A 26,519-nucleotide genomic window follows, 5' to 3' on the forward strand; every position below is an offset into this window, starting at 1 on the left:
TTAGAAATTGTTAAGTAAAAACAACAACCATGTTGTGCAATGCATCTCATTATCCAGACTGAAATCCAATGAAAAGCAGGTAGTGTGTATTAAAGGGGAGTATCCAACGGATATCAATGATTCTGAAAAGTTCTTCACGACTGGTCAAAAATCCCCTCAAATGTGTTCTCTAACCTGATCACAAATTATAAAAAAATATTTCTGGCTGGTACAAAGTATTTGCACAAAGTATTAAAACAGTTCCAGTTCCAGTAACTGTGGAACCTGTTTTTTGGGGAAATAATTTTTTTCATTTAAAAAATGTAAGACTTTTAAATTAGATGCACTACTGCACATGTTGGAAAATAGAGCTTATATTCATTTAATATTCACCAACAGTACCAATAATTCTGGAGCCCACTGTATGTTATGTAATTTCACATATTAAATATTTTTTGTTGAATTGAATGTGTAACATGGTGCTAATGTAAGTAAATCTGCCATCATCTGCAATAGTAACAAAGTTTTATTGAACATGTGACATAATATCGAGCACTTCTGTGTTGTTTTTATCTAACATGTTACAGTAAGCTGAGGACAGTACAAAGGGTCAACAACTTGATCAGGACTTGAAAAAAATCCTGATCAAAGGATTTCTAAAGATATCACAGCCCACCTGATGGGCGCAGACCCCTCACCACTGGCACTGACAACTGTATCTACCCATTTCACAGAATCTTTTCCTGACAGACTATTTAGACATTTGCGATGTGTGTCCTGAGAGAGAGAGAGGGAGAGCTTCAGGCTTTATCGAGACACTGATGCCTCCCCAAGTGTGTTTCATCCTGCTAACTGTGAATGGCCATTTTCCAGTTCTGTGAACAAATAATTATTTTCTGAAGCCAATCACAAAATATATAATGAACAATTTCATGTAGGCTGTAATGCGCTCATCTCTAATGAAGTGATTGCCCCTCGTACCACCCAGCCGGCTCTGTTGTATTACAGTAATCATTGGGATTTGTAGCCGATGATGTAGCTTAAACGCACAACATGTCAGGAGACCTCTCAGATTACATGTGTCAAGACGTGTTATAATCATTTGTAAACCCTCTTTGTTTCTTTCCCAGAATGGTAATGCACAATCGTATTTGCAGGGCCGTCCCATCACCAAAATCGACTTCTGTCAATCCGGGAATTAGCACAGGCTAGCGCACATCTTCTTCAACTGCCACTCTCGCTCTCTGCCACAATCCGCAGCAGCATGGCCAGGATTCCGACGGTATTTTCCGCTGCCTTCATCAACATATGCAAATCGGCTTCTGCGATTATAACCCCCGAATACCACTGCTGTTTGCTACACTTCAAGACTCACAAACTGTATTTTATAGCATGCTCTGGGTGACAGGTATACGAGTAATTCAATTTAGGATGCCTGATGTTCATTAATAAACAAGTGTTTTAGTCTTGTAATGAGGCTTAAAATCTTCTTTTTTCTCAAGTAGAAAATATAAGCTTGTCTTGTTAAGTTACTGTTTGCTTTTCTTACCCCACTGGCAAATCTTGAAATGCGTCTCACTGAGTGTCTCACTTCATTCGCAATACTTTTGTCTTTTTTTTAGCAAAGTAGTAATGGAAATTGGATTTTGAATCTAAATAGAAGAAAATGTGAAGCCTCAGAAAACGGCACATTGGACAACATGAATGCTTTTAGAGAGTTTCTTTTTGTCGTGGAAAAACAATATCCAGGAACAATGGACAGGCAATGTAATATAAAGGCTACTCCAAGCTACTTAGACCCTATTTTAATAGCATAACACCACAAATCGTTCTGACCGCCCAGCTTTGTCTGCATTATCTCACTTGCTGATACCTTCTTATTACGGAAGCTCTTACCTCCTAGCTATTTGTAATATGATGAGTATATCAAATGAATACCGTCTTACCATGACCAACAGGTATAGGGGACATTTTAATTCACAGAATTTTCTGCATTTATATTTACATTTTAGTCATTGTATCTGTGCTTATGAATGTGTGTCATGATATAAATATTTAAAATTTAATCATCTATTTTGGAATGTAATTATTCCTTACATTTCCTTGCATTGCTCTTGGGTTACATGTACACAAACAAACACAAGGACACAAGGTTCAAGTTACATTAGTGCCTTCTTTAACTGGCGTACAGGTATAGCTTAAAATATAGAACTATTTATTTATTTGGATTTATTTGGCATATATAGCATATAGATTTGTATATACATAAATATATAGTTGGAGCTGCTGGGAGTACTTACAGAAACTTTAACTGATCCACTGAGCCATCACCTTCTCACCTGAAATATCATATGAATATATTAGAAAAAAAACTATGAAAATACTGATGACAGGGTATAATATCTGGGAAGAAATGAATATTTAATGCAATGAGGGTGATGTTAAAACGGTAGAAGGCAATATTATGTGATATTTGGATCAAAAACTAAATTAATTGATTCCTCTTTACACAATGCCTTTTGTGTTATGGTGCACACTCTCTGGGAAAATGGGCTTTGGCTTGATTTTTCAGTCTGGTTGTTTGCAGTCACACACTAGTCTAGGTGTGTAACTGAATAATCTTGGAGAGATTTGGGAGGAGGCCATTATTCATTAACAGCTCCTCGGTAACACAACCAGCTGGCACTCTCTCTTTCGCTCTCTCTCCTGCTGATCCTGATATATTCTGGGCCTGCTTTTCTAGAAGCAAGAGAGGCCTTGAAATGGCTAAAAGGATGGGAGCTGGGGGATTCATCCACACTACCCACAAATGGAAACCGTTCTAAATTCTGCTGCACAGCATTTCAATATGAGACTTTTGGAACAGCTCAAACTGAGATTTGGGAGTTTTTCTTCATGAGGAGACGTGGCTGTGATTTTGAATAGTTGCAATGGTTTTGGTGTGGACGGTGACGGCATGCTGGGGGGGGGGGGGGCATGATTAGAGATTGTGACTGGTTTCCTCCGCAATTACGCAGATGACGGAAATGCACAATTCACCCAATCGATTTGGATTTGAAGCTGTGATAGACTTCAGCTTCATTAAAGGAAAATTCCAGAGGTACTCGTGGCCTTTGGCATGAGAGGAGGACTATACCAGCCAATGTCTCTGGATGCTGCTGCACTGGAGCCTTCGCCAGGCACCTGAAGGATAGTTGCAGTTGATTAAAAAGGGGAATATTTAAAAAAGGTTTTTAAAATGCTGCTGCTTTGGTTGAAAATGTGTACGAGAGCAGCCATTTGATCATTTTTCCATTTTCATTATCTTCCATTTCTTGTCTATTTCTTTCAAAGATATGGAAGGACACATTCTTTTATGGCTGAACCCCTAAAATGGGTATTGCCCTTGGCTGGTCCTTTTTTGTGTCATTTTTTATCTTAAAATGTTTACATTACTTGAGCAGCCACTAGCCAAGTGTGTCTTTGAATTGTGAATTTTTCTCTAAATTTCCATAAAATGACAGCACAGCGTTGTTGACTGCTTGGGGAAAAAATCCATTGAGCTGTAATGCACTAGCCAGAGCCTGGCTGACAAGCTGACCCTGTTTATTCCACCCTTTGTGCAAGCAAAAGCTGTGTAGGTAAAACTAGATTAAGTTAGTCCCGAGCCAAGATTCAGGTAACTTGGTATTCGATGGAATGCACCTTTCTTTTCAATGAGACGCCACCCAACGTGTGCGTCGATAATATACCCGCTCAAGCCAGGATGCACTCTGCTTGCTTAAATGAAATGCTCAACCCAGGATGCACTCTGCTTGCTTAAATGAAATGCTCGGGCCAGGATGCACTCTGCTTGCTTAAATGAAATGCTCAAGCCAGGATGGCGACATGTCTATGTACTATGGAAATGCTATTAGAAAATAAAATGTTAATATTTGGGGGTGATAGCCTTTTAATGTGCCTATTTAATTCTACTTAATTAGGCAAGACAAACCCATAAACTCTTTCGTGCATAAGGTCCAGGGATGAATATATACTTAACTGTTTTACTTCTATGAACATATTTGTTACAAACAGACATGAAAATAGAAAAGGGATCAAATGGTTCTACTTTTATCATTTGATTCCTTTGACAGCACATTTTAAATAAGCAGGCGCTAAATGGATCCATTTAGTTTCTGTAGCCAAAGGCCATTTTAAATAGGAGGACCACACAATTACCTTGTACTGCATACTCCTATAGTGCATATTACCATGGCAACAAATTGATTTTCTATGCATTGTTATGTAATAACAAAATAATGTAAGTGTGCTGAGCTTGTGCCATACTCAAGACCACTTATCCATCTTAATGCGTCAAAGTAGGTAACCCGATACATAAATTGCATGCTCAGTTCCCTGTTGTGTATACACATACAGGTTGGAGAAGGCGATCGAGGCGCAAGGGTACATGACAGACGAAGACTCTGATCTACGGTTAACATGCGTTAGGCAGTGATTCAGGGTAAACTCTCTGAAGTGTATTAGTGCCATTGTCAGGCTGCCTCACAGATGTCAAAAGGCTAACCTTTAAGTGGATCTCTTATCATCATTTTCCCCCATTTGTGCCTCATGAGTCCCCACTGTACCATCCAGAGCAATACAAGCCAGCCTTAAGACTGACAAATGTGTTCTGGCTATCGTTGCAGGTACTGTAGTGCAATGGGTCCCCAACCCTAGTCTGAGATCAGAGGCATCATGCGATTGCCTTTCACTGAACCATTGGTCAAATTGTTGCTTTGTTCAGACAACCACCACGAACAACGTACTGAATAATTCAAGAACAACTCAAGAACAATTTATTCATGAGAAACAGGATTGCCTCATCTTTTCTTGGTGTGAGTATTAATACCCAAAACAGTGCTTTGAGATTGGGTTATAGATGGGTACAGTCCTGAGTGTGTGTTTTATTTGATTTTATTCAGTTCTGACTTGCAGTGATATTCACAGCATTGCTAAATAACCCTGGGAGCCGTCCTCCCCAAATGCACAAACCCACACTGTGAAATGAACCGATTTAAGAGGATATCATTTTTATAGATCAAGCTGAATTGGTGTTGGGAATGGCTCCATTTGGGTAAGTACTTAATATGATATATTTTGAATGATATGGATCTTTTTCCACAAAGCTGAATATTGTAATGTTTGTAGACCTTATGTTAAAGAAAAAGAAGAAAAAACACATTGAAGGTCCTCTTTGCTAAAAGTTGAGTGAAGTTAAGGAAAACTGGTGTATGTTCGCCTAATCTAGACCTATAGTAAATGGGCCTTATTTTAAATGCACAAATGGAATGCTATTATTATTTAGCAGCGCTCTGTCTTTTAAGCTGAAACTGTTTTCCACACCAAAAGCGTTAAAAATACAACTACTTGTCATAAGATGGAGGAGGAATGAGAGTTAAACAGTCAGGAAGCAAGTTAAGACATGCTTCATTTGGCTGTGATTATCTTATGCTTCCAAGGGCCCTCATGATTTTCCTGTGACTAGTTTAGCGATGAATAAAGGCACGGAGACAATGTCCATATGAGTGAAATGTTAGTCATTTCCCTTTCTGTTCAGATTTTGATGTTATTTGATGATATTATTATTATTATTATTATTATTATTATTTATTATTTATGGGTACCAATGGTAGATTTAAGCAATAACTCACGACAAGCAGATACTTATATATTTAAATGTTATACATTTTATTTATTTTCTATATACCATGTCCTGGAGAGAGTTATTGCTTTTATAAAACGGTTACCTATATTGCATAATATAGACATTATAGACACAGTCCAATTACCAACAACAACAGTTTTTTATTAACAGTTTTGTTTCAAGAATAATTTAGCCTATAAGAAAGTAGTTATATGTTTGTAAGTAGTGCCATGTGGTTGCTATGCAACGTTACTAAACTCTAAAGTTGTTCTGTCAAACTCGCTAGCTAGATAGCTAGCAAGCTACCGGAAGTGAGGAAACAAGAGTTTGTTTTTTGGATGTTTATTTGTACCATTTTGCAAGCACTGAAAACCTATCCAATATTAGTGGGATCACGTTGCGTAGGTCTCTTGTTTTATTATTTGGGGAAGCGTTGTTCTGCTTTCTCCGGTCAGAAGTTTCCACGTTACAGTTAGTCTAACGCTCTCACATTTCTGTCTGCTTATGGACACAAATCTCTTTTGCAAATCGAGACCCGCATCAGATAGTTTCTGAATCACGTGGAAGCGGAGGCAGTGTGTAGATCTGCATCCGTGCTTGCTTGCAAATTCTGAGATACATTGTTGCAAGTGATTGAGCATCGGCTAGCATCTAACGGTTTTTCCATTTGGACTAAAATGGCTACTTTGCCAGGGAGTGATACTTGAAATAGAACTGTAAACAAGCAATATAACACACAACAGTGGTATATAGAAATGTTATCACTGCTATGAACCAATCAATTTGCGAGATTTGTGCTTCCTGTTTTATAATTCAAAGCAATAGTAATTTGAGACAAGCTGGGTATCATCATCTCACAAGCAATGATCATCCTCATCTGCACATATTATGGCCCTACTTGTAATGCTGCAGTTGAGAGTTCTGTCAGTGGACCCTTAAAGGCATGAATTTGTCTCGGGCATGTTGCCTTTGTCAAGTATTTGCAGGAAGAACAAACTGCTGTGAATTTGTTTTTCCATTGTGAGAAGAGTGGGAGGAAGATCAAACTAAGAGGGACAACTTTTTCAATTGAGGACATCTACAGATGGTTATTCTTGCTTGAAGATGAGGTTCAAATGATTTGCACATGCTGAGGCACTGGGCTGTATATGCATTTAGATTTTCTTTATTATAACACTATAACCAATCATTAGTTTTGCACCCTGCTCCCTTTTCACTGTGTATTAGCTATGGCTTTCAGCATCAATTGCTTTTCCCACCATCTGTGGTTTTCTGATGTACAATAATAAATAATTATAATAAAAATATGTACTTTTTTTTGTCTGATAACAATAACAAAGGTAGACAACATGGACGATCGTATACAATATAATAACATGGCAGAGCAGTTAATGTAAAACTGGCAGATCCACAGATCATCCGTATGTACTTCAGAAATAATTGGGAGTAGCAGGACGTATGAAACCCCCAAGCGAGATTATTGAACAGTGAAGAGTTCAGATGGTATTGACCCTGTTCAGAATATACCCAAGTCCTGTCATGGAACAGCTTAATGCTTGGGCTTATTTTCTGCAATTATTCTGGATGATGTACAGTATGTTAGAGATCCTGCTGCTCAACACACATTCCTGCAAACAAAAATGACATTCAATACAAGTTAAAATGTATCCTTTCCTCTGCTGGTTCAGAATAACACAGAGACAGGTGTAAATGATGCTATGTATGTATGTCATGTACAGTTTGTATCATGCTTGGGTCATTTTATATTTCACATCTTGATTTATAGATAAATCAAATCTCCACATAAAGCTCTAGCACTTCAAAGATCCAGATCAGACGACTGCTAGAATGCAAAAAGGATGCACTATAACCACTACAGAGTTACTTTACTAATGCTAGCATTAGTCTCCAATTTAGCAGGACTCAACATATCTGCAGAATCTGCATGGGGTGCATTGTCAAGAATAAAATATTAATTAGCCTTTCCAGTGAAAGTACAGAAAAAAGTGCATTAAAATTCAGTTCAGAAAGTAAGTTCCCTGCTGATAATACACAGGCCATCAAAAATAATCACTGGCACTAGAAAATAGTGGTTTGATCACGGTGAAACTCATAATGATATCGAACATAAAACAAATCATTACTTTGATGTCTTGCAGACCGCCATTTTATCTTAATGAAGACTTCACCCCGCCTCGGTTTTGAGCTGTTCCTGTGGTAGCAGACTGTGTGGTGTTTACAGTCGCCCAGAGCTCACAGCAGGCTCTCAGAGTTCTGTTCATGCACCTTGATGGCAATTAGTTAAAATATATTGTTCTTGGGAATGGATTCAGGTGCAGTACAACACTATCAAGCTGAGCGGAAAGATGCCAAGGAACAAAAGTATTCTGCTTATTGTCTCGCTCCTGTGATACGTGTATTTGCACAATAATGTGCAGCATTTTGATCTTTGTAGGGACACGGCCACTTGAATCAACGGTCAGCTATGGTGGTGGTCAACTGATGACCTCCTTCCTTCTGAAGCTAAACATTTACAACAATGTGTGACGCTGTTCTTTTATCCTGTGCATCTATTACTGCACTGCAAATATGAAAACAAACCAAGTAATTATATTTAATGGTAAACATATAAATAATGTATTGTTACTTGCTGGGTTACAGAAAAAGTTATGAGAATATTTATAAGGTATTTTCAAAGGTATGCACAGATGTGTGCTTTATTTATGAGGGAAGTGGGGACCTTGATTCTTAGTTTTTGCATTACACAGTACATTTCTGGGAGCTGAGATATGAAACTGCAGACATAAGGTGGAGAACTAGCTTTGATTGTTACCCACTTGATAGTTATTAAACTAGCCAGAGACATTTTGCTGTGGTTAAATTATGAGTTACTTTATACCAACTGTAAATGGAACAGAGCGATGCCGTTGAAAATAACATTTTTTAAACAAGCTTGTGCTGAGACTAAATACAGTTAGGATTTCAACAGTCCAGGGACACGCAGGATGTGTGTAGGAGTACAGCATTGCTGTGGATATGTGGAGGAGATGTGTCTGAGGATATCTGGAAAGAGAGGGCTGTCATAGCAGAGAATGTGCTACAAGTCCTGAATGCACCTCCTGATTGGGAACAACAACAACGATTCCTACAATGATCTGTGTCACTCAGCATAAGAGTTATCAGTGCAAACCAGCGGCACAGCCTGTCAGAAAAACAGACAGATGACAGCTTCTGAATTTCATGTGATAACATAGACATATCTGCATTACATACTGCTCAAGCCCATGGCTTTCTCTGTGCAGTTTTCCACCCTCCCTTTACCTGGGAGTCAGGTGTGATGAGTCTGGCCAATCATTAGCATTAATTGTTCAGTTAATTACCCAGGCGAAAAGAAAACCAGGGTTGGATTTGGATTCATGGAGCAGGTTTGATGATCCCTGCTCTATGGTGCCTGAATAAAACTCGGACTCAGATACATGACCTACAACAGTTGTATTCCCACGAGATAAATGGTGTTCTTAGAAGCGTACTTCCTACAGAGGAGAGGGATAAGAATCTGTGTACCAGTCTCAGAGCAGTACAGAGGGTTAAGAGGAGAGCGCACAAGGTCCATTCGATACAATTGTACAAAGAAAAAAATCCATAATGATAACCTGGAACAAACCAAAGAACAGGCAATAAACCAATTCCCATGCTGTTTCAGTAATCAGAACTGCTTAAACACCATGGGCAAGGAGAAGGCACGTAGCAATGAACAGTATTAACACCACCACAATTATTTCAGCAGTCTCTGCCTGCATGCACACTGATTCAGAAAAATTATTTACATGAAATGTCTGACATTTACTTCTGTGAACCAGAAGAATTCTGTGAAATGTACACGACCAAATTGTGGCACTTTTCCCGAAATATGTCATCAGTTGGAAACTTGTGACACATGCTATGTGGATTGCCTGCTGTGTTGTAAAGGGGGAAAAGCCCAACAAGCCAAAGTAGAGTTGTACAGTATGAGATCAGTGTGCCATCCACAAATTGTGCTCTTAGGTTGCACTTAGCAATACGCAATAGCTACCAGAAAAACTGGTGTACAATGCTATGCCTTCCACACAGACCCCAACTTATATCCATTTGTAAATGTTTGAATAACTATGTTTTTAAAAACACATCGGAACACATTGTTTCATTTAAATGTCAGAATTGAGCGCAGAGGTTAAAACGGGTGCATTTCTATGAATTCCTTCCATATGTGTGTTGTAGCTGACCTGGAAATGTTTGATATCTGTAGTAACAGCTTCGTCAGTCATGCCCCAAGTTAACTGGCAGTCTTTTAATTTTTTAAACATTCTTTTAGAGATAATCTACCACATTGATATTCATTTTTCATCAGTCTTCCAGGCCTGAAGATGATTTTGAATGAAAATATTTACTCTGTTAGGTGGGGTCAATGGCAGGTCAGCACCAACATTTTTGTTTCACCATGTAGAAATTACAGCAGTGTTTATACATAGTCCCCCCATTTCAGGGCACCATAATATTTGGGACACAGCAATGCTATGCACAGTTGTGTTCAGGAAAATAGCAGTACAACATCAGTAACCTGATGGACCACTGTTATCAGTAGTATATTTCTGATATTTCTGCATGGCAAATACTTTACTTGTAGATGTAGTAGTGTAATAGAAAAACAACAGACCCAACTGTCATGACATGCACACTGCTTGTTTGAGTAATTGACTCATTCATGGAAAGGGGCATGTTCAAAATAATGGCAGGTGTCATTAATGGTCCTTTATTAAGGAAGAAGGGAAGCAAATGTTTCACACATTGTTATAAAATATATTTCCTTCTGAATTGAGAAGTAAAATGGGCCATTCCAAATTTGATTAAAAAATTGATTGGAGAGGGGAAAATGTGTAAAGAAGTGCAGCAAATTAGAGGATGCTCAGCTAAAATGATCTCAAATGCTTTAAAATGGCAACAAAAACAAGAAACAAGCGGAAGAAAATGAGCAACAACGGATCAAAGAATAGTCAGAAGCAAAGATTCAGCCATTCATCAGCTCCAGAAAGATCAAAGATGATCTACAATTACCTGTAAGTTGCAGTCAGAAGACGTTTGATTGAAGCTAAGCTAGCAACAAGAATCCCCCATAAAGCACCATTGTTGAAAAGAGGGCATGTGCAGAATCGGTTAAAATTAGCCAAGGAACACACGATTGGCCCAAAGAGAAATGGCGTAACATTCTGTTGACTGATGAGAGTAAAATTGTTCTCTTCGGGTCTAGTGGTCGTCGACAGTATGTCAGATGACCCCCAGGTACTGAATTCGAGACACAGTACACTGTGAAGACAGTGAAGCATGGTGGCGCAAAAATCATGGTATGGGGATGTTTTTCATACTATGGTGTTCGGTTAGTATACCAGGGATCATGGATCAGTTTGAATACATCAGAATACGTGAAGAGATTATGTTGCCGTATGCTGAAGAGGAAATGCCCCTGAAATGGGTGTTTCAACAAGAAAGCGACCGCAAACACATGAGTAAGCGAGCAACATCTTGGTTCCAGACAAAAAGGATTGAGGTAATGGAGTGGCCAGCTCAATCACCTGACCTCAACCCCATTCAAAACTTGTGGGGTGACATTAAAAATGCAGTTTCTGAAGCAAAACCCAAACATTCACAGGAACTGTGGAATGTACTTTGTTCATCTTGGGCTGAAATACCTGTTTCTGGGTGCTAGAAGTTGGTTGACTCAATCAAAAACAATGGTTATGTAACTAAATATTAGTTCAGTAATTTAAAGTAAAGTTAAATCTTGAGAAATGTCTTCAGTTTATACAGTAAGTGTTTGAGTTTGAAGAGAAAGATTCAAAGATTTTGAATAGATATTTTGAATTTAATATTCCTGTAAAAGAATAACGCAGACTTGATCAAATTTGCTAATGCTTTGATTTGTAATTGAATGTGTAATGTTTCCACTACATTTGAAATATTGAACTAAAAGTTATTTAAAAATATTTGCACTTTATTTACTTTTTTTAGCGCACTTCTATTTTTTGTAAAATACATTTTTCATTTAACTGTAAATGAAAGTCCCCTTGAGTTTTCTCTTCACTATATGTAAGGCATGCTTAATTGGGTTCAGATGGGGCGATTGCCTTGGCCAGTCCTTTGTTGCTATAGCAGTATGTTTGGGATCATTGTCTTGCTGTAAAATGAACTGCCAGGCAATTATTTTTAAGGCAATTTAAGATTAGATGTGTCTATACAGTTCAGAATTGATTTTGCTACTACCGTCAGCGATTATGTCATTAATGAAGATAAGTCAGTCAGTACCTTCAGCAGCCATACATGCCCAGGCCATAACACCCCCACCACCGTGTTTCACAGATGAGGTGGTATGCTTTGGATCTTGGGCAGTTCCTTCTCTCCTTGATACTTTGCTTTTGCCATCACTCTGATAAACGTTCATTTTAGTCACATCCATCCACACAGCCTTTTTCTAGAACTGTGGTGCTTAAGTACTTGGCAAACTGTATCCTGACAATCTTGTTTTTGAGGCTAACCTTGCAGTATGTCTTCTGTGGACAGTGGTCATTCACAAATCCACACCTGACTCCTGAAGAGTGTTTCTGATCTGTCTGACAGGTGTTTGGGGATTTTGCTTTATTATGGAGAGAAATATTCTGTCATCAGCTGTGGAGGTCTTCCTTGGCCTGCCAGTCCCTTTGGGATTAGTAAACTCATCAGTGTTCTCTTTCTTCTTTATTATGCTCTTAACAGTTGATTTTGGTAAGCCTATGGTTTGACCGATGTCTCTAACCATTTTATTCTTTTTTCTCAGTCTCATAATGGCTTCTTTGATTTGCATTGGTACAACTTTGGTTGTGTTGATAAACAACAACACTTTCCAAAGGTGAGCAAAAGACTAGAGGAAAGATGCTGAGAGCTCTTTTATACCTGCATTAAGGAGGCAATTAAACGCACCTGAGCAATTACAAACACCTGTGATGTCCCACATGTGTTCCAAGTATTATGGTTCCCCTGAAATGGTGGACTTATGGTGAAACCAAAATGTATATAAATACACTGAGATATATAAAATCTGAGAATGCGCACTTTAACCACATGTTAATTGTGTGATTCTAAAATTGTGGCAAATCAAGACATAATTAATATTTGTCCCAAACTTTATGGAGCGGACTATATACTTGAGTGAATGTCAGAAAACCATTCTTTCCGTGTAATTTTTATGGCAATTTTTAACATATAATTCTGTGATCCACCTCAATCCCTTCCACAACCCACCAGTGATTCCTGACCCATATTTTTCAAAACTAGTGATATCAATGATGGGCCTTCATAACAATTGGCTAATTTTGAAGAAAACATTAACCCCTTTGTTGATTTTGCAATGTTAATGAGAGTGTCTATATTTTATGATTTAGGATGGTAACAGTGAGGGGTGTTGTGGTGGACCGCACTGTTTAATCTCAGCCAGGAGCTTCCTATGTGGAGATTCCAGAGACTGCATTGGTTTCCTCTTTGTACTCTGGTTTCCTCTCGAAGTCCAAAGACATGCAGTTTAGGCTGATTGACGACTAAGTATGAATGGTGTGTGTGCCTTCCGATGGATTGGTGCCCTGTCCAGGGTGTATTATAATAATTAATCATTTGTTATTTAGCTGATGCTTTTATCCAAAGTCATTTACAGCACAGTTGATTAGACTAAGCAGGGGACAATCCTCCTGGAGCATTGTGACATTTAGGGCCTTGCTCAAGGGCCCTCAAGGGTTCATGTGAAGATCTTACTGTGGCTACACTGGGACTTAAACCACTAACCTTCTGGGTACCAGTCATGTACCTTTGCCACTAGGCTACTGGCTGCCCTAGTATTCCTGCCTATGCTCCAGCCTTCTCAGGGCCACAGCCAGGAATAAGTGGGGTAAATAATAAATGGATGAATGGTCACAGTGAATTGTCCACCTGCGCAACTTTTTGTCCAAACAAAATAATGAACGGTTTAACTACCCACACTAAAATGTCCAGTTTTAATTAACTCTTAACAGAAGTCATATGAGTCTGGTAGAGATGATAGGGAGACCTGTAGTCTATTACAGTAAGGTACTCTGCAAAAGTTGATTTAACGTTAAACATTTTACTGTGTGATACCATTACAGAAAGAGTTTTAAAATGATTCCAAGAGCATACAGGTGAAAGAAGTCATTTGAATCTTCTCCTAAAAAGGGAAGTGTTAAGCGAATGGATAATTATCAACTGACATATTATTAACAGTCTGCATCATGGGCCATTGTCGATATGTAATCCAATGTTCTTAAAAAGGCCATTTTAATTTCATGCCTCGCTGACATGACATTTCACTGAAGTTAAGATGCTTGATTTCTTGTCAGAGAAGAGGCTATGACGGGAAAAGTATTCAGATGTGTGCACTGCAATTTGAGATGCGTCTCAGCAGCCTTTTCAGATGCAAATATCTACCATACAACCCGGTGTCTCATACCTTTCACAACAGAGAAGTTACAGTTGCAGTTACAGTACATACATATTTGACATGGGTTCGTCTATTAGCTATAAAACTAACATAGATTACTTTAAATTGAATGCATGCAAAGATATTTATAGAATCTCCCACTGATACTCGTTGACTTGGAAATTAAATTAATGTGTTATGAGAAAACAATATGGTTTCTGTCTATCGGGTATCATTCTTCAGCAATGTAAAGTCAACCGGGTATGTATCTTCCATCCATCCATTATCTTAACCCGCTTATCCTGAACAGGGTCGCATGGGGGCTGGAGCCTATCCCAGCATACTTTGGGCGAAAGGCAGGAATACACCCTGGACAGGGCGCACACACCATTCACTCACACACTCATACCTATGGGCAATTTGGACTCTCCAATCAGCCTAACTTGCATGTCTTTGGACTGTGGGATGAAACCGGAGTACCCGGAGGAAACCCACGCAGACACGGGGAGAACATGCAAACTCCGCACAGAGAGGCCCCGGCCGACGGGGATCCGAACCCAGGACCTCCTTGCTGTGAGGCGGCAGTGCTACCCACTGCACCATCCGTGCCGCCGGTATAAATCTTTAAAAATAAATTTTATTGCAATCTCAAAAACACATAACACAAAATCTAGGTAGCCTGTGGCAAAGTGACGCCAGATAAAATGTAGCTACTAAGAGATAGCCACACAAATACATTTTATAGTCGACTAGCCTATGGCTTTCACTGAAGGCATGTTTAGCCTAGGTTACTTAAACGGCCGTGAACAAAACGGCGATGTTTTCAGAGCCACCTTGCAACAGAAGTCGCAAGCAATGTGCATTTTTCAAGCATAAAATAAGTTTTCTGAAAATGCAAGCTGTCTATCGTGGTGACATTAGATTCACCCTCGAGTTGATTGGTCTGTATTCGTTCTCAAAACCTGCGCAGAATTGCAATATTCAGCCAAAAACAGATTGATGCGGCTCGGATAAAGGATTTAGGACTAGCGTTGGCAATACTCTTTAACGCCGCAAGAACAAGCTGAAATAATGTTCTTATTCAATAAAATGCTGTTAAAAGTCACGTCTAAAATTTTACCATGAAACTTAAGTATGACAACTGCTATACCTTGGCCGCATGACGCCCCTGCCCCAACCACAGAACAATCCTATGGGTCTCACAGTAGCAGGTGCGCCGTTGATTCGGCTGCAACGAGTGAGCTATGCGCACTATTTGACGGGACTGTGAAGTGCATCCAATGGCCCATCAAGAGAGCGCGCGCAAATGATTTTGCCCAGGCGGATTAATTCGTGTTTGTGTGCTAAGGCTGCTTTATGTCACTCGTGCTGTGAGCAGCGTGCGAGCCAGAGTGTGCTGATATCAACCAAGGAACATTCAAATAATATTCTTAATATTAACAGTATAAAAGTAGGAGGAAAATTGCATTGAATTGCCAACAGCCCGTTCAAGGTCCCCAACGTATTATTTCGGAGGACGTACCTCAATAAAGCAAGAAATTTCACTTATTTAGCGATTGCAATGCTTGAATCCAAGGATCTCATCTGGGCATTCATTTTATTTGGCACTGCAGGTAAGATGTTTATTCTAACAGTTGAAATGTTTCATGAGGAAAAAATATATTCACGATTGAAGTTTTGGTATAAGCTGCACGGTGCCTAGGCATTTGCATGTGCGTGCCTGTTTTTCTTTTCTTTTTGTAGCAGTTTTGTCTCTGAAGTAGGCTATGGACTGACTTGAAACAGAAAACTGTAAATCATACTGCTTATTTGCTTAAAGCAATTATTTGCTTTTCAGGAGCAGTATGGTAGCTAAAGTGGGCGACTGTTAATTTCGAATCACCAGTCTGTTCTGTGCAGTCCGCACGGGTTATAGCTACTGTGCAATACTTGATGGCTACTGCTTGTTTGGGTGTTCGCACATTACAGCTGATGTTAGGTAGCAAGTGCGAGCGGACATTGGTAATGTTATTACTCGGTTGGTCCAGAACACAGTTACAGTTATCCGATGTTTAGTTTGACATAGCTGGTTTGGTCTTGCCAAAATTTAGTTAGTCGATTCGGCCAATGGTAAACTGTAAATCAAAGTATCGTAAGATTAAGATGCCTATAAATGTGTCGATTAAGACTAGTAGAGTGGCATTGATGGTGCATTTTAATAACGTAGCACAGTGTTTAATCTATCTATCTAAAGTCTTACAACTAGCCTGTTAATATGCACCAATTAATTTTACGTTCAATTATTCAATTTTGTCAAAGTAGCAAACGTTATTTAGTTGCATGTGGTATGCCATCGGTTAAATTTGTTGGACTAATCCGGGCAAATAACTTTTTCAGTATTAGAAAATAACGGCTTGGCTTTAGTACAGTCGCTAGGCGGCCGATTAAATTTGATTTTATGAGTTCATCATCAAGCCTGTCGCATATTCCAAAGCTTGTGAGACCGAACCAGAGTAGCGTTGCATCACTAAATGCATGTCGTGACTGATGCACATGCTCTTGATTTGCTTATTTCACATTGCTTGCATGCGTCCTGTAAAAGTTAACGAACAGTATAAAGCCGAAATCATTAAACTCGTGATCAGTTATTTCGTTATTTTGTTTATTGTGTTACATTCTAGCACACTGTAGCTAGCTGTCAGCTTAGCCCTTGTTACTAGAGCTCAACTATCGCGCAAATGTGCAGGAGCCATGTAGCTCGAGCGTGTTGTTCTTTCTTTTAAAAACGCGTTGTCGAATCGACAGACAAGCAACACTTAATGGAAATAATAACACGATGTTTAGTATAAACCGGTGTTTTATCCACAGCTAGCTGTTTAATTAGTTGTATTCCCCAAATACGTAGCTACCATTAGTAATGATTATCTGCAACCTTATTCATGTGCGTAGCTGTTACCTGCATTGTGTCGAAGGGAGACTCTTCCACCCAATCAATGAACTGCGAGGCTGGGCGGGAAGAACCCGTTAGTTTTTATTCTAAGAACTATGTTTAACACAAGTTGCTGTACAGGAACATTATGAGGTAGAAATATAACTATGCAAAGAAATAATTTTGTAATCCAGACGTAGCATAATACACGCCAATTTAAACGAACGTTGCTGTTTGTTTTGTAGCAATGTTTTGTTTGGCAACGGTTGATAGAAACAGAACGGCTTTATTAGACGATGTACACAAAAAGGCCCTGAAGTCTGTGTTTTTGTAGATTCAAATGTGTCTACATTGTGTGTGGCTACTTTGTTACCCGTGTATTCAAGAGTGCCTAGTGCTGTCTGAAAACAGGGTCTAGGCAGAAATAAGACCGGTCAAGAGGAAAGGGGATGGGGCGTCTAACAGCTGGAGGGTGGTAACGCTGGATTTTGGTCATTAAATGAGTATGCATGCAAGATGAATTAACATTTAAATGAGGAATTGAAACAAAGACAATGATGTGAGTGGGCACTTTTTTTTGAAGGGGAATTGTATTTGCTCAGAAGAAGCTTCGCTGTAGGTGAAGTTAAACATTGGCCATTTGACAATATTTACCAGAATGCTTCCATTCACTTGAACTTGATGTTTGAGCCATGGAGCTGAAATAACTTCCGTCTAATCATTCAACTCTGTACAATTACTGTCGGATACAGCGATTAATCAAGGGAATGCTGATATTGCTCATCTGCTCCCAGAAAGCAATTTTAAAGATTTGTTTAGGATGAGCCTAATTGCATGTCTATTTATGTATGGTTCCAAGTCACTGATAATTCATTACATAGTGTATCTGCACTTAGATCTAGAATCTCTCAACTGGCATGGCTGGCTTCCAAGGAGTGAGCCTTAAATGGTTTTCTGGAAAATATCCAGTTGTGTCATAATAAAATACAGATTGTCTGATGTTTTTGATTGTTATCAGTTTCATCGCTCTCTTGAGGCAGTCTAGCTGCGGTGCTTTTATTGAATATTTGTAATATTATGCTTGGCAATTTGCTGCTAAATTCCAGTGCTGAGATGACACTGGGCTGCATAGTAATGCACATTACGTGAGTGGAGTTTAGACAAATATCTTGAACATCTTCAGTAGTAGTCCTTAGCAGGCTATACTCTAATGCTGGATTAGATGGAAGTGATATTTTCATTTTCTTATGCTTGGCATCAGCTTCCACCTTACCCCTTGTGTTTTACAAAAGTTCAGTAAATTTGTTATGGACCTTTTGGTCCTGTCAGATTTGTATTTTACTTGAATTTAATAAACGTGCGTTATGGAAAGGATCTTTTGGTCCAGTCTGATTTTTTTTCAGTTCTCTTTTTATTCTTCTTTCTGTATATATTTAAATATAGCCCATATAGCCCAAGCTTTTCTTATCTCCCCGAACCGGTTAAAACAAGTTTTCACTCTGCTTTCTCCCCAGTGTCCTCTGGAGACGTCTTGAGGGTTATCTGCTGGAGGTTACAAGTTGTGATGTGATTTGTGGTCACAAAATGCAGGGAGGCAGGAACTCTGTGTGTCCTTTTGTGTCGTGTTGTCATGTTATAGGCTACGTCAGTGGTGCAGCTGCTCCATGCGTGCTCGCCTTTCTGATGCATATGGCTAGGGAAATGTAAATGGCGCATTCATAGCATACAGGGGTATTTTATTATGCACTTGAAGCAGAAACACTCAATGTTTTGAACTGTAGTGCTCTTTCAAGCGTGGGGAAATCACATAAACATCCGCAGATATAGAAAAAAGTCTACAAGGCTTGCGTACAAGGTTCGCTTAATTAAGATTAGGCTATCAAAAAGACATATATTTTTTTTAATGGAGAACTGAGGAAGAAAGAAACACTTTTGTGTTCAGCAGTGTTGGAAATGTCTGGCTGGGGCTAACTTGAGGCATCCGAGATGGTTAACATCTGCGGCGTTAAAATAGGCTATTTTACACATGTGGAAACTAAAAATAAAACCGATCTTTAGCAGATCCACCTATTTGTGACTGGCATGGCATTCTATTGTGCGAATTAGTAAAGTGGCATACAGTGGTGGAGAGATTCAAGCAAAGTGATTGTGTATCTTTCAGTTAATCAAGAATTAAATTTTAATTAAAATGTGACCCTTACATTTACTTAGATATTTAACCGAGTAGCAGGAGAAGAGCAGTGGCTATGAGACCAGTGCATATGCTCGGTAATCTTCTTGATTGAGAGTGTACGAGGTGAGGGGGGGAAAGGCTGTTTGACAGCCAGTCTCTTTTCCTAATTAGTCATTAGCCATAGGGTTTCCAATGCCATCCAGGAACATTTGAACTTTTATCCTTAAGACAGTCGAGAACCCAATTAACTCGAGTACTATTTTCAACAATGCCAAATGACTAAAATGTAAAATGTAAATGTAACAAGCACTTTATTTACTTATTTGTTTATTTTATTTCCTTTTCGGTGACTCTTGATTGAATCCCGCTGATAAAAACATGGAACAAACTGGTCTGACAATGGATGCTGAATGTTTTTGAGGGGTGCGTCTGAGGTAGAGTCTAGTTGAACATCCCCACGGGCACCTCCAGTGCAATTTTAGTTGGCCATTGTGTTCTTGTTTTGTAATGGTGGGAATGATTGTCTATGATCAGAGAGCTTTGATATGGAGATTAGTGTATTAGAGCTTTTGAATCCTGGGATGAAAAATGCCGTCATCTTTTTTTTTGCCTTTCCTGTTAGCAGAGAATAACCAAACAAATGTTTATTAGCATTCCAAATACATTAGATATTCACATGACTCCAAAAACGTGGACAAAAATAGTCTACATCAAAGATTTGTGTTGAATTGTTGCATGATTACTAAATATCATAAGTATCACAAGATTATAACTTGTTTAGAAAATATTTTAGGTTTAATTTTAAGATGTATGCTTGCGGTTTCATTCATAGCCTATATGGCTGTGCAGATGGTAGCAGCTCAGTAAATGAATGAGGAATTGAAGGGATTGGGACTGCAGTCTTCGCCTGTCCAGGATATTTTATTTTATGTTCTCCTTCACTGGTGTTTGAAGAAAGGCCGTCTTTTGCATTTTAATCACTCTTGTGAATGGAAACCACGCTGCTTTGCATTGTATAAGCTGTGAAGGCATCCCATAGAGTAGCAGAGACAAAGGAAGGGAACAGGGTTTTGCCATACTGAAAAGCAACACCCACACACACACACACACACACACATACTCCCGCACTCTCTCACTCACACGCACCTACACCACACACACACTCTCTCGCTCTCGCTCTCGCTCTCACTCTCTCTTTCTCTTTCTCTCTCTCACACAGACACACACACACACAGTCAGAAAGAAAGGGTTTTTCCACTGCATTCAGATGGAAAGCCAGCGTCTTAAAGAAGCCAGAGATTGGCTGCTGGCGCATTCTAAGCTCCTCCCCTCTGTGACACTCAGCGGGAGGGGCCAGAAGGGCATGTGGCACCCTGCCTCCCTCTCACTCGTGGGAGTGACTCGCCACTCTGTGATGTAATCCCTCGCAGTGGAGATTAGCTCATTGTGAGGTCAGAGGCTGTGCGGTAATCAGTGATAGGCGCAGGCAGCTCTGCTTACTGCAGTGTCTCAGAGCTACTCTGAGAGACCGCAGCACGGCTGATGCCTGTTGTTGTTAGGGTTTGTCACTTCTCTTTGGAATGGAAAATGGCTCACAGAATCAAAAGGAACCAATTTAAACAGGCTTCAAATGGATTCTATTTATATATATTTTTTGCTTGTGTTTTGCATATTTATCAGTTGAAGTGCAAATTTTTGTAGCTGCTTGTCACTTTCTTTTCAGGTGTAGCCACATTGTTTGGTTCTTTGTTGATATAGATAGCTTTTTCACACTGATTTCTATGCGGTTCTCGGAATTCTCTAATTTCTTTTGGCCTCTGCTAATCCTGTTTGAAGTTTTGCCTTCATATCTGTAATTGACAGCCAGAGTAATCTCACAATGGTCTACTTTGACTGTGTCCAGTTGGGAGGTTTAGGATTTGCTTAGTTATTCGTTATGGAGAAGGTATTTGCTTGTCAGTCATTGCTGTCAGTCCTGAGCAGTTAATGTTCTAAAGCTCTGCAGTTTTATCAGCGATGTCTTCTAGACAGTACTCCTGAAATATAATGAATATGAAGAGACTCCAGACTTGGCTGATTTTCATGTAATGCAGGGGTCTATTTTGAGCTACTTGTGCTATAAATGATGTAAGTGATGATGAATAGGCTATGATTACTGTGATCAGTGTTTGATGCGCCGTTTTAAAGCTTCATAATTTTAGTACCGAGCTGCATTTTATTTGGAGCCAAATTTTCTACTTTGTAAGACGGCTATATATTTTATAAAGTTACCGCACCATACAAGTGTTTTCTTGTAAAAAATCATTTTTTTAATGCCCGACCTTCAGTGTTTGGGTGAAAAGAAGTGGAGACATTTGATAGCTTCCTCTTAACAGCTTGCAGACCGTGCTCTGGAATGCATTAGTATTCTGTCAAAATCAATAGCACTTTCGGAAGACCCTTCATTATGGTAGTCTTTTAAAGAATTATGGCATGAACATTTGTTACACAACTGATTTCCTGTCCGGGGGAAAACACGGGCCGCCGTGATGAGTTTGGCGGCTGCCAAGCTGTCCGAGGCTTGTCATCCCCCTTCTCGTCATGTTTTAATGAGCGCTGCAATGATTTATGGGAAGGTGACCTACCCTGCTGTGGGCAACTGGCTGCTTAGAAATAATCAAGACCTGTTTTTTTCCTGTCCTGCTCTTAATGGCGAAGATAGATTATATCTCCATTTTATGTACGCTACAGATTAAATACGCCTCTTAAAATTCGACACCGCAATGCGAAACAAGTTTGTTTTGTTTGAAGTTTGGAGTCTCATGCAAATTGGTTCGCGTTAAATGGGTTTCAAGTGTTGCTGAGCATTTAACACGACATGGGGTGATGAGCTCCCATCATTGGACTGGACCTGATTTTGGCTGAATCCAAACGTCAGCACTGCAGATCAGCGGACCCGGTCCACGTGGGTTCAGCCTCATGTATTTCGATGTTGACTGAAGTGCTCGCCGCATGGCCGCGAGGGTAAATGCGCTAATGAGACTTCAGCCCTCACTCATTGTGGTGGACACAACCCCTCGAACATTTAAAATAATAAAATAAATAAATCAATGTATGAATTATGAATTCATATGAATAATGCATACCATCTATGGTTGTTTATGTGCCATACTTCTGTCATTATTGCTCTTTTTTTTAAAGTCTGCAGTCTAGAAGTCTACATGAAAGCTCACATGAGTCCCATGATGATGGATTGTAAAATTGGGCAGCCCTATAGCCTGCTCTAGACTTAACAGGAAAGCACCTGATAAGTCCACCAGTCTGCAAGTGCGGGGAGGCCCGGAAATACGGGTTCAGCAATACTCCTGACATCCCGGCTTACTGGCTGCTTATCTGACATATCCTTAATTTGAGGATTTGTCAAGGGCATGCCAAGGCTGGTTACCTTGACATACCCTTGTTCATTGGCTTGTTACTGGACACACCCTTTTCCATTGGGCCTGTTATCTTGTTTGTTGGAGTGGAGTTGAGTTCTGTCATTCTGCCATCCACAGGAGCCTGAAACTTGGCAATTCTCCTGACCGTTATGTATTTCCAAAGATGCAGATGATCCTGCTTGAGCGGTAGCCATTTTGTAAAATAGGTGAAGTACGGTAAAGGGCTATTGCTAGATTGCATACACATACTGTGACAGCGAAAAATCTGAACACATTAAGCCTGTGTGTTTCAAAGCTGACCCGATGAAATGTTCTCAGACTCACAGAGGCTAACTACATTCTTCCAACTCTTAATTGTAACAAGCCGTTAATTGTTCTTAATTAGACACTTTTATTGTGCAATGATTGACCTTCTTAAGGGCACTGTATGCCGGAAATGCCCATTACGAATGAATGCCCCATACTCGCATCCCAGAACATTTAATTAGCCAGATCAGTCCTCGGACAACTAAAACATTCCTTTTCCATTATGTGGTATGAGGTTAATGATGCTTTAACAAAGAGTTTCAGTTTCCAACTGTAGACTGACAGATGAAGCCAGTGTGGTCTAAAATGCTGTAAGTGGAGAAATAAAATTATTAATTGAAAATGAAGGGTACCAAGACGAAGCCAATGGCGGCAAGCCCAAACTTGCATCGTGTTGAAACGTGTTTAAGGACGAAAAAAGACAAGACAAAAACAAGCTTACAGGGACGAAGGACCAGGACAGGTTTTTGGAAGCCTTAGGCCTTTAGTTTATCTTTGTAAAAACAGCAATCAAGATGTACTGTGCGCTTAATTGTATTTTGCATTTGCGTCTGCTGGCTAGTACAGACAATTACAATTCGGCAAAGCGTGATTTTCGCTTGATTCCGGGGCACAGTTCGTACTGCTTCGTCTTTTCCAGAAGGCCTGCCCTTTAAACTGGGTCAGCTCTTTGCAGCTCCAGCACGAAAACGTCCGTGTTGCACAAAGACAGACTCTTCCATTTTCCTTTTCTCCGTCGCTGAACTTGTTTTGGCACCCCGGCAGGCCTTGGTGCCCGCAAGTAGGGCACGATGGGGCGGCAGTGTTCCCATGAAATAAATAAAAAAACTAAACGAAACCCTCAGTAGCCATTTGTTTCACTGACAGCCTCCAGCAGCAGCATGGAGAGCGTTAAAAAGAGAAAACTCTTCTTTCAGAGACGGCGAAAGCTTGTTTTTCAGACAGTGGCAGTGTCCCAATGGGGCCCCTTTGCCTCCTTCACCCCCTTTGTGGAGTGTACACTTTGTGTGATGTTGGTGCTGTCATGGAGCGCCCACTTGATGAAGTGAGTGGTGAGTGAGGGTTTAGACCTCATCGCTGAAACCCAGCGACACACTTCACCATCATCACAGGTTCTTCTGGACTTTGTTTTTGTCCTGTTTTTAAGGTGAAAAGTTGAGCATAAACATGAAAACGTATAACTGCAGAACTAAAACGTACCTGGTTTATATCCAGTGTCATCAGTTGGATCGCGCGCGGTGCTTATTTATTTTGTGTCTCTAAAGGAAGCTGTTTGAAGTTTGAGACTTAAGAGATGATGGATTTCTTCTGGCAGATACATTGGTCAGCGTCCTCTTTCTCAGGATAATGAATCACTGGGAAACAGAAGCTGAGTTGCTGTGCTTGGCCAGGGCCAGTTTTCTGTAAGATGGTTTCTCATGTAAGATGGTTTCTCATGTGATTGGGCCTGCCATAATTTGAAATATCTTGAACTTCCTTTTCATGTTCTCCAAAAAAAAGAAAGAAAAAAACGAACAAAAATACTACTTAAATGTAGTATGTTGCTTAAAAACCCACAAATATGAGCCTGACAATTCTTTAACAGTATTTTTCTGTCTGGTGGACAGGGTTGTTCTAGCAATCACGTAGCCTATATTTGACCCCATGGGAAATCTCTTGCTGTTGCTTTTATTTTTGCCCCAGTCAAACAAAAGTTGACCTCCCTGACCCTCTTCAGAGACTGAGTTCAATGGGTAAATGGGTGCAGTCCTCCCAAGCTTCATGATGGATAATTTGGGGGAAAAAAAGTCAACTTTGGAGAAGAATCTTGCTCACCGAAACAGCTCAGACCTTCTATCACATGCTTTCTTTTTCTTTTCTTTTTTTTTGCTTCGTAGGGCATCATTTTCTTACCTGCTAAGAGCTCCGGAAGACAAGCCCATGTTATGCATGAAATGGTAGCCATTAGCGTGAAATGGGAATCGCCGCTGAGAATTGAGCAATGATTTCTTCCAGTCCTGGTTCCCAGCAGTCTCACTTTGCCTTGTCAAATGCATCAATGCTCTGTCGGATGCTGTCAATTTGTGCAAAACAAATGTTCATTTTCTGATTTCTGGGGATTGTTTGTGCCTTCTCCTTACACTTCCTAGACTGTCAAAAAAATATTTTTCTTAGAAGGTAGCACCGACATTTTTAGACATTGGATCCGTCACACCATTTAACCAATTGTCTCAGACCTTTTACCACACTTGACTGGAACTGTCCAAAACTTGCAAACATTTACAGTTACACCAGGTTTGCATTTGTCTGCCTGCGATGCCAGAGAGAATGTATCTGGAGCAGATATCAGCAGATTAAGCCTTTACTTAAGGTGCTGATTCTGCTCTCAGAGGCCCCGACAAATCAACCAGAGACTCAGCATTGCCCCTTCAATTCCGCTGCATCAGGCCTAAATGAACAAGATGAAATCTTTGTATTTGCTGTCGTATACATAGCCTTTGTGCACAACGTGAATCTGCATGTCAAGAGGAGTTTAGGAAGAGGAAAAGGATTAGGAATAAGGACAGAAGTGAAAATGTCAGAAATTGCCTGCGAATACCTCTATTTTGTTATTTGTAAATATTGTTATTACTAAACAAATTATAGAAGTTCATTACAATATTTAATTTATGCTTATCAGTAATAAGCAGAGTTTCTGGCAGGATTATATGCTGATCAGATACAATAATTAGCCGTAAAAGAATAAACCTGGTAGACAACAAATTGTATCTTTGCCAGTATGCTACAATTAAGCAAATTTACGCATTTGCCTGCTGACTTACGGAGAAACTGAATTTAATATTTTTACAGGAACTGAACTGAATATTATTACCATATTTCTCACAATAAAAGGAGATGTTTAAGGAAAAAGTTGCCAAATTATTCATCTCTCTTCATATGTATGCAACATTAATTTAACATTAGTTTATGTAACATAATGGCCTGTTCATGGATTGCATAATATCAGAAACCCCCCCAAGATTTCCTAGCATTTTACCATGGAAGCAAGACAATAGTATCGATTAAAAAAATGTTGCCATCAACGCAAAAATGTCTGTACAGTGGCACCGGCGCTAGGGGCTACACAGTGAATATTGATCCTTGTTTCCAGTGGGGATGGAATGCATTTTTTGCTCGATAATTCCGAGCAAAGTATTCCCATACCTCCGTCCGTGCCTCATTGGCTTTGTGGCAAATCTTGGCCTCTTCAGATATTCCCCCTCAGAGGTAATCCAATGCGTCAGAAGGTCTTAGCACCCCGATTCCGCTGACTGCGGCATTCATTCAGCAGAGTAAACCCTGACTCAGTGAACGCCTCACAATCGCTTCTCTTGATAAACATAGTTTTTGTGTTCGTTCATACCATTCTAAACGGAGGACACCAGTGCAATTGGTCACATCTAATGGCAGTCGTGTTTTGAAGTGGGGAAACCGATCATTGCTAATGATTGTACTGTACTTGCCCGATGTTGGACTGAACAGAGGCACACTGGGTAGCCCTTCCTTTTTGTTTACATACCACGAAACTTCAATTATGCCGAGTTTTTAATAAGACGGACTCT

The 26,519-nt window shown here is 39.7% G+C and overlaps 1 protein-coding gene across 5 annotated transcripts in view; it reads left to right on the forward strand.

Annotated features, from left to right (window-relative positions):
* The first annotated feature begins 15,520 nt into the window (after positions 1 to 15,520).
* LOC133107675 (neural cell adhesion molecule 1-like) overlaps positions 15,521 to 26,519 on the forward strand; it is a 209,556-nt gene continuing 198,557 nt past the window's right edge. For all 5 annotated transcript variants that reach the window (XM_061216738.1, XM_061216739.1, XM_061216740.1 and 2 more), the window contains exon 1: positions 15,521 to 15,748. In XM_061216738.1, coding sequence (XP_061072722.1) covers positions 15,697 to 15,748 — 52 coding nt within the window. In that variant the 5' untranslated portion in view covers positions 15,521 to 15,696. The remainder of the gene's footprint in view (positions 15,749 to 26,519) is intronic.

Source organism: Conger conger, chromosome 13, assembly GCF_963514075.1.
Source record: "Conger conger chromosome 13, fConCon1.1, whole genome shotgun sequence".
Lineage (NCBI taxonomy): Eukaryota > Metazoa > Chordata > Actinopteri > Anguilliformes > Congridae > Conger > Conger conger.